Source organism: Ochotona curzoniae, unplaced genomic scaffold (assembly GCF_017591425.1).
Source record: "Ochotona curzoniae isolate NIBS_2020 unplaced genomic scaffold, NIBS_Ocur_1.0 scaffold_4683, whole genome shotgun sequence".
NCBI classification, from domain to species: domain Eukaryota; kingdom Metazoa; phylum Chordata; class Mammalia; order Lagomorpha; family Ochotonidae; genus Ochotona; species Ochotona curzoniae.
The window spans coordinates 12277545-12290715 of record NW_024467121.1 but is presented as its reverse complement, the minus strand read 5'-3'; the positions used below and the strand labels follow the sequence as shown (position 1 = coordinate 12290715).

The 13171-nt window shown below is 35.5% G+C and overlaps 1 protein-coding gene across 4 annotated transcripts in view; it reads left to right on the top strand.

Annotated features, from left to right (window-relative positions):
* Nucleotides 1–8248, top strand: part of LOC121148045 (prostaglandin-E(2) 9-reductase-like) — a 296739-nt gene extending 288491 nt beyond the window's left edge. Inside the window, exons 4-9 of one of the 4 annotated variants that reach the window (XM_040968025.1) lie at nt 34–111; nt 530–652; nt 3339–3417; nt 4018–4214; nt 6073–6155; nt 8006–8248. In XM_040968025.1, the coding sequence (XP_040823959.1) occupies nt 34–111; nt 530–652; nt 3339–3417; nt 4018–4214; nt 6073–6155; nt 8006–8048 (603 nt within the window). In that variant the 3' untranslated portion in view covers nt 8049–8248. Of the gene's footprint in view, nt 1–33; nt 112–529; nt 653–3338; nt 3439–4017; nt 4215–6072; nt 6156–8005 lie in introns of all 4 variants that reach the window. The other 3 variants (XM_040968021.1, XM_040968029.1, XM_040968023.1) reach the window with 3 other exon arrangements.
* The last annotated feature ends 4923 nt before the right edge of the window (nt 8249–13171 follow it).

Genomic DNA, 13171 nt, shown 5'->3' with positions numbered 1-13171 from the left:
TGATATAATGAAAAATGATTGTTTCTATTCCAGCCTGGAGGAGATAGTTTTCCAATAGATGAACATGGAAAATTAATATTTGACATGGTGAATCTGTGTGACACATGGGAGGTAAGTATTGAAAATAATGGGGATACATGTATCAGGGAGAGGGTGGTGTATCATGTCACAATTCAGAACAGGATTTTCATTGTTTGATGTAGAAATTAATGCCTTTGGTGGTGTTGATATGCTGGAGTATTGATGGAGGAAGGTAATACTGGGATATAACAGAGAAAACAAATAAGATTTAGTAGCAATGAAAGCAAATCCGTTTTTTTGCGATTACATATGGTATTTTTTTCTGATTTCGTAAGCTGGACACAGGAATTACTGTTTTTTTTTTTCTTACTGTCACCATTTTCTCCATTTCTGTACTAGCTTTTCACTTTGGACCAATTACCTTTAGTTTCATTGAAACGTGACAGTGTTTGACCTTATATTATTTTAGCCAATTGTGGAAATATCTCTTTATTATCTTTCCTTTTAGGCCATGGAAAAGTGCAAAGATGCTGGATTGGCTAAGTCCATTGGGGTTTCCAATTTTAACCGCAGGCAATTGGAGATGATTCTTAATAAACCAGGCCTCAAGTACAAGCCTGTTTGCAACCAGGTAAACACTCTAATTCTCCAATCCTGCTTTTCGTTCTCTTCTTCCTATCCATTTGAACAAGAGGCTCTGCTTCTCAATCTACTGTGTAGACAGAAGAGTCTATAGGCAGACCCTTCAAATGAAGGGGTGATTGCATTCTCCATTGCGTTTGCAAGCGGTAATGTCTTGGTGAAAAACTGAGATTTTAATGCTAAAATATTGGCAAAAATATGAGCTAAAGCATGATAAATAATCAAACCTCACTTTGGCACTGGGTTTTTCCCATATTAATGAAGGATACATTGGACAATACCTGATTTACCAACTGTTGGAATAAAATAGAAGGCACGGAATATAAGAAACAATGTCACAAAAACATGGTATGGATAGTTAATAAAAACTTAGTCAAAAATGGGAGAAAACAGATGACAAAAGTTGGTGTGATTCTCAGATAACTGAATTATTTTAATTTTATTTATTTAAAAGGCAAAGTTACAGAGATAGGGAAACACGCATACACACACTCACTCACACACCACATACACATGAAGAGAGAGAGGTCTTTCATCGTTTCTGGTTCATTCCCAAATGGTGTCACTGAGCCAGGACAAAGCCAGGAGACACAAACTGCATCCAGGTCTCTCACATGGAAGCAAGGACTCTTGATCTTGACCCGTCATCCACTGCATTTCTATGCACTCATGAGCAGAGATCTGGGTCAGAAGTGAATCAGCAGGGACTCCAACCGAAATTCATGAGTTGATGACATTACAGATGGAGGCTTAGCCTACTCTACTACAGTGTCACCACCCAGATAACTAAAGGCCTGCTTCCATGTATCTTGAACAGCTGCCTAGCTGCAGGAAAAGTCAGCTGGAGACTATGATAATAATCTGGGGAAGCAGGAGGAAGTTACCCATAACTATTTTGTGCCTGGTGATATGATGTAACTTAATATCTGATAACTTCCTATCACCAACTTTCAAAAATTTAGAATATTTGAAAGACTAATGCAAATCCTCAATGCTTCTCCATCAGTACTCAAAATTGTTTACATCATTTCATGTGTTCAAACTTGGTGGACATATTCAACTGTATCTTCATACATATGTGCATTTTTTTTTCTGAAGTTCTTGTAAGTATATGATGAATATGACTATTTACCCTTTACAGTAATTGGCAAGGAATGTTTTAGGGCTGAATTTATTGTCCTGGAACTTTAAATTTAATTATTGTATCTAAAAGCATTAACAATTCTCTTCTATTGTTTAGCATTAGTCCTTTTTGTAATTTTCATAGATGCTCCCAAGTGTCTTGTATGTTAAATGTGAATAAGATATTAGTTAAAATATAGAATATTGTCCTGTTCCTCCTAATGTATTTTTTTTTCTAAAATCATCACTAATCATTTTTCCTATGCTATTTGAACAGATTTTGTCCGATGTTCTGGATTTGTCAGTCTGTTATCTCATTGATCACTGTTTTCTAATTCAACGTCATGCAAGATATCATTTATATTTGAATGCTAGACAGCATTAAAGTTAAAGGATTTTGCCAACAACATGTCCTTAGAATGCCGTGCTAACCAATTTGTTCCCTATTGTGCAGCACAGAGTGACAATGACAATGTGACTTGATCATTGCCACTAAATTATTAAAAGCAAGATCTCTTTTTGGTGCACATGTTTTTTTAATTCATTGCAATTATTCATAAATTGTTAAAATGCAATGTCCAATCAAGGATGCAATACTCCTTAACAAGCTATACTATTCTTGGATGATTTTTGTCTTTAATGGTTTTTGCTTTGTGATTTGTAAATAATTGTTTGCACTACAATCTTTTTACCTTATCTACATGATATTTTCATCTTAGTTCAACATAAATTATAATTATTACCATGAGACAGAAACAATATAGCACCACCTCTTAAAGCAGAAAGAAAGTGGTGATTGTGATAATCACTATCCACAGGACAAAAGGCTTTCTCTCTCTCTCTTTCTCTCCCCTCTTCTCCCTCCTCTCTCTCCTGCCCATTCTGCCTAACTATGTTCTCTTTATTCATAATTATGATCTCGAAGTTATTATACACACCATATGTTAAAATTGATTTTAATAGTTTTTTAAATGTTCAGTTCTGATTTCTATCTAAGTTTAATCAGGGATTTTTTTTTTTAAGTTTTCCCATTTTCCCCCAATGATTTTTGGAAAACTTTTTGCTTTCAGGCACATTTAAAATTCTAGGCCCAGAAGATGCCTTTCTTGTCTCCTTTGTGCTGTGTGTCCTCTACTTTAACAGAAAGCTATTTACCAACAAAGGTCTGGTCACAGAACTGATTTTTTGACAGAAATGCTACTTATTCACCCATCGGTGGGACAAAATATTAAATTCACTGCTTTAAACAGTCCTTATGTGGGTTGGTGTGATGATGTAGCATGTTATGTTGCTTAAGGGGACCACACCATATTGCAGAGCTAGTTCTAATATATCCCCTGGCTAAATGTGCCCCTGCCATTGCCTTTAAAATAATTAAAAGGACAGGTAAATAAAAATAAGCAATGAAGCAAACTATAAAATCTACTAGATGATGGTATTTTTGGTTTGAATTTCATATTTCCTTTAAAATTTAGCTGGTTTTACTGTTTAAAATTTCCCTTTATGTTACTATTTCAGATAAACTGATAATTTTCTATTTTATCTGTTCACAGGTAGAATGTCATCCTTATCTCAATCAGAGCAAACTGCTGGATTTCTGCAAGTCCAAGGACATTGTTGTGGTTGCTTATAGTGCCTTGGTAAATGAAAAATGTAAAGCTAACATAATATAATCTTGATGATGAAATATTTTTTATTATTGCATTCTGAATTTTACAGTTAACTGCCAATTACCCAGGGAAAGGGGCAGGACTTGAATTGTTAGCAAAACATTGGACGTTATTAGTTTTGCTCTCCTAGGGCAATGATTGAGGTACACTTGCTAGAGTCTATCTCCTATTCTTTTTTTGTGTGTTAATTAATTTATTTTTATTGGAAAGTCAGGTAAACAAAAAGGAGGAAAGACAGTGAGGAAGATCTTTTGTTTGCTGATTCACTCTCGAACTGGCCATAAAAGCTTAGAGCTGAGACATCTGAAACCAGGAGCCAGAAGCTTCTTCTGGGTCTCCCATGTGCTGCAGCGTCCCAAGGCTTTAGGGCTGTCCTTAACTGCTTCCTCAGGCCATAAACAGGGAGCTGGATGAAAGTGGAGCTGCCAGGACACTAGCCAACTCCCATATGCTCCCATATGGAATCCCAGTGCATGCAAGGCAAGAACATTCGCCTCTGGGCTACCACATGGGGCCCTTATCTCCAATTTTGTTTTGGAAATCAATAAAACTGAACAGTCAGCCATGCTCTGCTTTTCTACCTTTTCTTCCAGGGTGGACCAAAGCTCCCCAGTTCTTTTGGATGACCCAGTGATTTCTTCCTTGGCAGAAAAACACAAGCGAACTCCAGCCCAGATTGCCCTTCGCTACCAGCTGCAGCGTGGGGTGGTGGTCCTGGCCAAGAGCTTCAATGAGAAGCGGATCAAAGAAAATATTCAGGTGATGGCTGGGCTATTACTAACATAACTCCTATAATAGGTAATTCTTTGCAGTCTCAAGATAGTGCTAAGCAAGCCTATTTCTGGTTTTGCCCATCCATTCAAGATTTGTGTGAATTTCTGAATCATAAGCAGAAAACAGAGAAAGGGTTTCAATATTAAATTGGTATTATAATTAATGGCCTTATACAAGTGACATCTTCTCTTATTAGCTGAGCTGCGGATGTTAGATTATCTGACTTTTTAAAACTAATAAAGTTTTAGTAATCCTATTTTTCACTTGAGTTTTGTGTGTTGTGAAGCACATAGTCAAGTCTTTGTTAAATTGATAATGCTTATGTTTTCGAGCAAGGACAATTATTCTACCACTTATTGGAATTCTAAAACAAAAGCCTGCCACATAGATTAACAAATAATGGAAAGCCTTATTTAATCTCAGGATATAATCCAAGGGCAATAAGTAGAAAAGTGCAAACATTCACAGAATTGGAATATTAATGTTTCTGGCAAATTCTGTTGATCACTTATTAGGCTAGGCCATATAAAACAATGGAGCAATGTGGAAAAGGTGGGGCAATAGGTGTTAGATTCAAAGGACATGGAGGGGAGAGGAGTGAACTATCATGAGGAATTCTAATAGATGTGTAATATGGAGGGTGTCTATTCTAGAACTTGACTTTTAGATGAACACATCTTTAAAATCTAATATCAGATTTTGTATCAGTATTCTAATTCTTTTCGTGATGTATTTTCATGACCGGAAGTCCTACTCTTCATGGAGTTAGATCTTCTGTGTTCACTTGCGACTGATGCAGGTTATATATTTTGGAAAATATGGCCTTATTCTACTGTATCATCTACGAAGCGTTATAGTAGCTTAATCAACATGGTCACTAACTCGACTGACATTAAATAGTATGTGAAATACACATATGCATTTTTACTTTTTCTTATTTTAAATTATTTTATTTATGTAAAGTAAGTAAATTCCACAATACAGATTTAACAGCATAGGAATACTTCCCACACTGCCTCCTGCCTGTGTTCCTCACTTACCCTCCTCCTTCCAGAGTTAACCTTTACAAAAATTTTTACAATGACATACTTCCAAGTCACTTCACAATCATAGGCTTACTACTCCAGCTGGTAAAGAATTAAAAAACAAAAATACGAAGTAGAACAAAACCCACTATTTTCCAGAGAATAGACAAAGGCTGTAAACAATAATCAGATTTCAAAATGTCAATCTTGCTTGCTATAGAAGGAGGGCGTTCCTCACAGGCTTTGGTGGGCACCCCAACCCCTGCCAAAGCTCCAGACCATTCTCCAGGTCAGCAGGGTCATAGATTGCCCTCTCAGCTCAAATCCCCTAGTCACAATTGGGAAAGGCAGATAATATGGTGGCTTAAGATGGTGCTTCCTCCCCACTATTGACCTGGGAGCTGGAAGGTAGGTCTGTGTGGCTCCTGATTATTGCATTGACATTTTTCATTTTCCTTGAGAGTATTATTATTATTACTATTATTAATTTTATTCTTTTATCAAATATCTTCCTCCCTTCCTCCAATTTTTCCTCTCTTCCTTCCTTACTCCCTTCTTTGTATGAACCTCCCCTCAATATCTATAGATAAGATGAATTTGGTTCTCCAGTTTACATTGAAATTTCTTTTAACTATAATGTTCTACAGGTTCAATATATCTTATTTAGCAATGCTCCTATTTTTATTTTTATTCAACATTTATGCATGGCTTATGTATTTTATTTGATGTTGTAAAGTATTTGGAAACTTTCAGAAGTTTCCAATTTGATAAACATACAGTATAAAATAATTTTTAAAACATTTCTATTTCTCAAATAGGTTTTTGACTTTCAGTTGTCTTCAGAGGACATGAAAGCTCTAGATGGCCTGAACAGAAATCTTCGCTATACCACTGCTGATATGTAAGTGACTTTGTAAGATATCTTTTTTTTGAAAAATTTTTTTATTATTTTTTTTTATTGGAAAGGCGGATATACAGAGAGGAGAGACAGAGAGGAAGATCTCCCGTCCGATGATCCACTCCCCAAGTGAGCGCAACGGCCGATACTATGCCAGTCCGAAGCCAGGAGCCTCTTCTGAGTCTCCCACATGGGAGTAAACAGTGAAAGTCAAATATATGTTTAGAATAGTCAATAGTATTTTGGCAAAAGTTAGAAAACATTTTTCATACTAGTGACAAAGATTCTTTGCTAAGTTTAATCAGGCCTAAAATCTGGTGTTAGCAAATAGCCTCATTAAATCAGTTCAGCAGCCCCTACTCCTTTCCTTGATAGCCAATTATATTCATTACCTTCCACCATACCCTAGGAGATGGTTGATCTCCAGGCCTATATTCAGCAATAATCCTGCTTACCTCAGTTTACCAAGAAGCTCATTTACCCTTGGTGTTTCCTAGAAGAGGAGTTCTTAAAGGTAGATTTTAAACCAAAGGTGGGGTCCCAGCACAATACCCTGGTGGCTAAATTCCTCGCCTTGCATGTGCTGGCATCCCATGTGGATGCTGGTTCTTATCCCAGTGTCTCCATTTGCAATTTAATACGAAACAAAGATAAGCAAAAGTTAAGCAAAATCATTCTAGAAAAGAGAGTAACAAGGATTACATATTTCAACTACATGTGAGAATTTTAATTCATGAAAGAATAAATTAGGTATTTTAAGAAAGATTCGTTCATGCAAAATGATATGTGCTAAGAATTTTAGTAGATAGTTTGTAATGGTTAATATTTTATAAGTTTAGATCAAATGAGGAATGCAACAGAGACACTATAAAGAAGCACATTGTCAAGCAATAAATAATTCCTACAACATTTAAATATTTTAATATCACTGTATTTTCCATGGTTATTAAAATAAGACATAAGGAAATTATATAGAATGTGCTTTGACATTGTACTATACTGTGGTACCTTAAAAATGCCATTCTTTTAAAAAAAAAATTTAAAGGTTTATTTCCTTTTTGGAAAGTCAGATATATAGAGAGAGGAGAGACAGAGAAGAAGCTCTTTCATCTGATGATTCACTCCCCAAGTGGTCACAATGGCCGGAGATGAGCCAATCCAAAACAAGGATCCAGGAGCCTCTTCCAGGTCTCCCATGCAGGTGCAGGATTCCAATGCTTTGGGCCATCCTCGACTGCTTTCCCAGGCCACAAGTAGGGAGCTGGATGGGAAGCAGGCATGCTGGAATTCAAACCAGTGCCTATATGGAATCCTGACGTGTGCAAGGAGAGGATGTTAGCCACTAGGCTAATGTGCCAGGCCATGTTTTTTCCCTTTTTAAATGTAATATATTATGCTATGAATGAGATGGGCTGAGGCCAAGAAATTAAAAACTATAAAAGATATCAAGTTGCTAACAGTAACATAATATTTTATATTGTTAGACAGTATGAACATGTGTTGTTGGACAAAAACAAACAAAATAAATTTCTACTTCCATAGAAAAGTTGATATAAGACAGCATTGGGTACTGCTTTGCATTACTGAAAGATGAAGCTAGCTAGAAGAATATGCTTGAGTTACATAATTTGCACATTCTTTATGTTAATATCCTAACAATGGGATATAATTGACCAATTTGAATATGATTAATATATTTGCTGCAAAATAATGTCCAATAACATAGTTACGGTGTTGAATCTAGAAAAAAAATGGTTATTAACTTGAACCCTAATGGTACATGGAAAAATCCCTTCTTCTGCATTTAGAAATGTGGTGACTAAGATTCGATGGGGGCATTTTTCTCATTTCAGTTTTGCTGGACACCCAAATTATCCATTTTCTGATGAATATTAACATGAAGGTTCTTCTACTGACTTCTATCACAAGCTCCTGCCTGTGGGTGGTGATTCAGGAGAGCTCTTGGAGGTCTGGGCACCTCGCTTCTGGATGAGCTGTGCTGCTAACCTAGAGCTGCTAGAGCACAAGGCCTTGGCAATACCTTTTTGCTGTTTACTGAAAATAAAACAGTGCTGTACAATAAAACCTCAATACCAGATCTCTGCCTAATACTTTTGTATTTTGTTTCACTTTGATTCCTTAGTCCCTCAAGCTGATTTGCCTACAAGTTTGCAGATCTGTAGGCAGCTAGTCCAATGAGGTGGCTGGGAATGAGTGTGAAGAATTTTCTATCTTTATGGAAAATAGCTGAGAGTTTTTTAGTCCCAATTTCTCCACTGCTTCCAAGAACAAGAAACACACTTTTAGAAGGTAGCGATGATGTGATACAACAAGGATAATCAATGGTCCAGTTTGTGAATTATAGCTAAAGAAAGTAACATGTTTGGTATCCTTAGGTAGGAGTGGTTAAAGGATTCATCCAGAGGGATTAGATACCACATACGGGGGAGATTGAGGAAGAGGAGTTGAATGTGTCTCTGCTTGGGAATATTACCAATGGTCTTTTGATGATACTATACATAAAAAGTACCTTCCACATATTTTTACTAGGAGCCACATTTGAGGTTGAGAAATGTACTTTATTTGTTCTTGGAAAGAAGTAATAAAATTGCTACAACATGCAGTTCTATAGAAAACCAAAGAAAAAATTCTGATGATAACATACACTACTAAATCTGTATTCCTGAAAGATTTTCATGATATAAAATATATTTGAATTCATTCTACTTGAGGGCTTTAAGTGTCTTATAAAAAAACAGACCAAAAATATACAACAAAAAATATCCCAAAGTCATTAAATACTAATATCATGACTATTACAATGTTAAATTATACATAAAATTATCCATGTTGTCCAAATTTCCATAAGTCTTTTCAAAATGTTGTATGGAATACAGTACAATATTTTAAAATGTGTTCACATTTTGGAACAACTGTTACTAACATGTAGCTCTGTTTTGAGTAACTGTTGATAATATAATAATAGGGAGGATATAAAAAGATTTCAAAAAACATTGCTTAACCAAGAATGTCAAAGAGCTCTACAATGATGCTTAGAAAACAATAATTAAAGAAATTGAAAAAGACACACAAAAATATGGGAAATTCATCTTTCTGGGATTGGTAGAAATATTATTAACTACTCTATTATTATTAACTACTTTTGAATTAACTAACATTGAATGTACAAATTCAATGCAAATCCCATGGAAACAGAGTGAAAATCTTCACAGACAAAACAAAAGAAAAATTTTTAAATGTTTAAACAAATACCAAAGATATTTAATACCCGGAGAGATATTTAACGATGAAAACAAAGCCAGAGACATAACAGGGATTTTAAAACATCTATGAACTCTTGTAATCCAAACAGCATGATGCTAGCATAGAAACAGATAGATGAATCAAGGGAACAGAACAAAAACAGTTATCTTTGACAAAGTTTGAAAACATGCTCATTGGAGGAACAATATTTTCTTTAAAGGAAACTGCAAATAAATATTCTACTTTATGCTTCATACAAAACATAACCCCAAATGCATCACATATATGAATATAGGATTCAAACTACTCAAGAAAACCTTACAGAAAATGCTACATGTCTTTGTCATAAATGACATTTTTGTTGTTGTTGTTGTTTTTAAATCCTTAAGATCACAGATAGCAAAAGTAAAAATAGACAAAAGAGTTATATCAAACTAATAGATTTATTCAAGGCAAATGAAATAATCAGAGTTTAAGTGGTTCTCAACAAATGAATAAAATAGCTAGATACTATACATCGATTAAATATTAAAATATGTAAGTTCAGCAAATTCAGTAACTATAAAGCAAATAATCAAGAAAGTAAATATGAAAGTATTTCAAACAGACTTTTTCATAAAAATACAATGAACAAATTTAGGAAGAAATGCTCATCATGGAGATAACAAACAAACAAAAAGATGTATCTCATTCCAATTAGGTGGGTATAATAATAAAGGCATTCTTCCGAGGTGACTGAATAAGAAACATACCTGTGAATTTTGGCTAGGGAAAGCTGGTGGAACAGGAAAAGAAAAAGTGTGCTCCCAGAGCAAAATTGGAGAGAATCCTGCAGAAGAAACATTGGAGACAACAAGGGGAGATCACATAATTCTCTTAACAGAGCTGTTACACAGTGAGCAATAGAAACATCACGAGCACATCCTATGACCAGGGGCTAAAGAAGCAAGAGCTTAAAGGAGCAGGCTGCTACCACCAGGGTTGTTGGTGATATCTTCTAGAACACAATCTAGACTGCTACTAGAGCGAGAGCTTTCCAGGTGGAAGAGCACAACTCTTTCTTTCCTGCCCAGCTGGGACAGAGGGTGTGATATTCTTGAAGCTGAAGAGAGGAAGGTAGAAGGGGAAATCCCTAAGCCTAAGGAACTGTATCATGAAAAATACAAATAAAGTGGGGCAGAATTAAGTTTGGAAGACATTAGCTTCTTCACTTTGTTTTCAGTAGTTTTTATTATTATTGTTTTCAGTAGTCTTTATTATTATGAATTGTCCCTTAATTATTGATCTGCCAGTATTTCCATGTTGTCACAGTACTATTTTTTACACTACATATTTCTTGGTATTTATCAATTTTGTTTTAATTGCCTATAATGTTGGCATATATTTTTCATGTCTGTCTTTTAGAATTATTTGTATTTCCATGGATGGTGTCATTTGTCAAGACTGTAGTTTCATTTTTATCTTATTTATTTTAGTGATTGTTTTGTGAAACATTCAGAAGTACGTGAAAGTGCATTTTGTTCACCAAACAATTATTTTGAGTAAGTGAAACATTAAAAACACCAAGGTAGACACTTAGAATAAAAAGATAATTAAAAAGGGGCATCTTCCATCATGGTACTGGTTTTCCAGGTCACAGAAAGCATAATAAACCAATAAACATATAGATCTCAGAAAACAACACAAAACATTTTTCTGCAGGGCTCTCCAAAGCACGAGGCATTTTAAAATATAAATATGTTATTTATTGTACCTGAAGAGTCAGAGCTATAGATAGAGGCAGAAGCAGATAGAGAATTTTTTTTTAGTTTGTTAATCCTCTCCTCAATGGCTAGAGCTGGAATGGTCTGAATCCAGAAACCAGGAACTTTCTCCCTTCCTATGCCACAAGCAAGGAGCTGATTTGAGAAGTGTAGCAGCTGGAACACAAAAAGTTGCTTATATGGGATGCCACAGACAGCAGGTGGCAGATTAGCATGTTACATCATTGTACCAGCCCCAATTCATGACACTTAGCTTCAGTGATGAATAATCTGAGAAAAATTGTATTTATGCATCTTGGTTGCATATGTCTCAGATGAATTACATGTTTTGAGAAAGCCTGTCTGATGGGGATAATGTCATAAACATAAAAGTAGTACAAGATTTATACATTAGAAAGCCCTAAACTATCCATCTCTGAAAATTAGATTTGAGATCTTCAACATTGAGCCAATATAAACTACTCAAAATAGTTACAGACATTTTTAGTACTTGTCCCTGAAAGTTAATAAAGTTTGAAGCAATTTTATTTTGCACGCTTTTTAAAATATTTTCAAAGCAACAGATTTAGCTGATTCATTATATTCTGTATGATTGTACTATAATTTCATTATGAATTTGACAACAATATCTGGAAGTTTGGGGGTATTTAGTGTCTTCATATGCACAATTTCCCAGTTGTGTTTGAAGTATTTACGAGGGTGGGGTATAAAATATTTAATTAATTTTTAAAATCTAATAAAATATAATGAATATATGGTTGAAATTCAGAGGATGGATCAGTGAATTACTCCTTTGAGTTCCTGGCTCAGTGATGCTAGCAAGATCATTGTGTTTCTTGGAAAAACTTGAACAGTCTCAGTTTCATCCTAATGTTAAGTTTGGTGAGTAAAATCTCAGGAAAATATTCTGATGATCTGGAGGATATCTTTATCAAAATGGCATTTATTAATATTTTTCTTATTGGCGTGCACTCAATCATCTCCCCTTAAACACTCCTAGTATCTCATTCCTAATTGCTTTCAGAATAATCCTGCACACATTCATGGCCAATCCTCCTGAAAGGAAGCATCGTTCCTCAGGCTTCTGCAGTCCTTTTCTTTGAGCTGTGGGTAAGATGTCTCTGGAGCACTGTCTGTCCTTGAAACATTTGTTAACTAAATGCAACTAATTTCCTGCTCTTCAATGGCTAGACAGAAAAGTTGATAGGTAAGCACTTCCTATCCCTCTTACTAAAAATATCAATGGCATGGTTATTTATCATTTTCCACCATCAACGTCCACATTTCTAAGAAAATAATTTTTCATATTAATGAGTCAGAAGGAAACGAACTATAACATATATACATTGGTAAGTAAAGATATTGAGGAAAGCAAATAATCTATTGTTTGTCAGAAAACTGAAAACTTAACTAGGTTTTCTTCCTGTCCTGTAGAAATACACGTAAGTGAATATGACTTGCTAAGCAGTGTCACAGATTAGAAGAGAGATCTCCTATCAGCAGCAAGTGAAATCTATGCCCCACTAAGATGCATGCGGAACAGAATCTGCTAAGGATCATGAAAAAGGTCTTCATGTCAATACTGATCAGATAATAGTTTCTAGAAACACAAAAATTAAGATGAAAGATACACAATCCTGGTTCCATGTCTCCATATCTACTGTAGTAAAGAAGTGATTTCTATGCAGCTGCTAGAAAAATAAAAGTTATCCCTATAGGACCCCTGCACAGTGACTAGAGGCTAAAGTCCTCACCTTGAATGCATGGAATCCCATATGGGTGCAGGTTCTAATCCCTGCTGCCCTGCTTTGCATCAACTGTCTGCTTGTGGCCTGGGAAAGCAGTGGAGGAGGGCCTAAAGCCTTGGGACCCTGTGCCCGCATGAGAGACCTGGAAGAAGTTCCTGGCTCCTGGTTTTGGACTGGCTCAGCTCGAGCCATTGAGGTTACTGGGAAAGTGAATAATCAGACTGAAGATCTTCCTCTCTGTCTC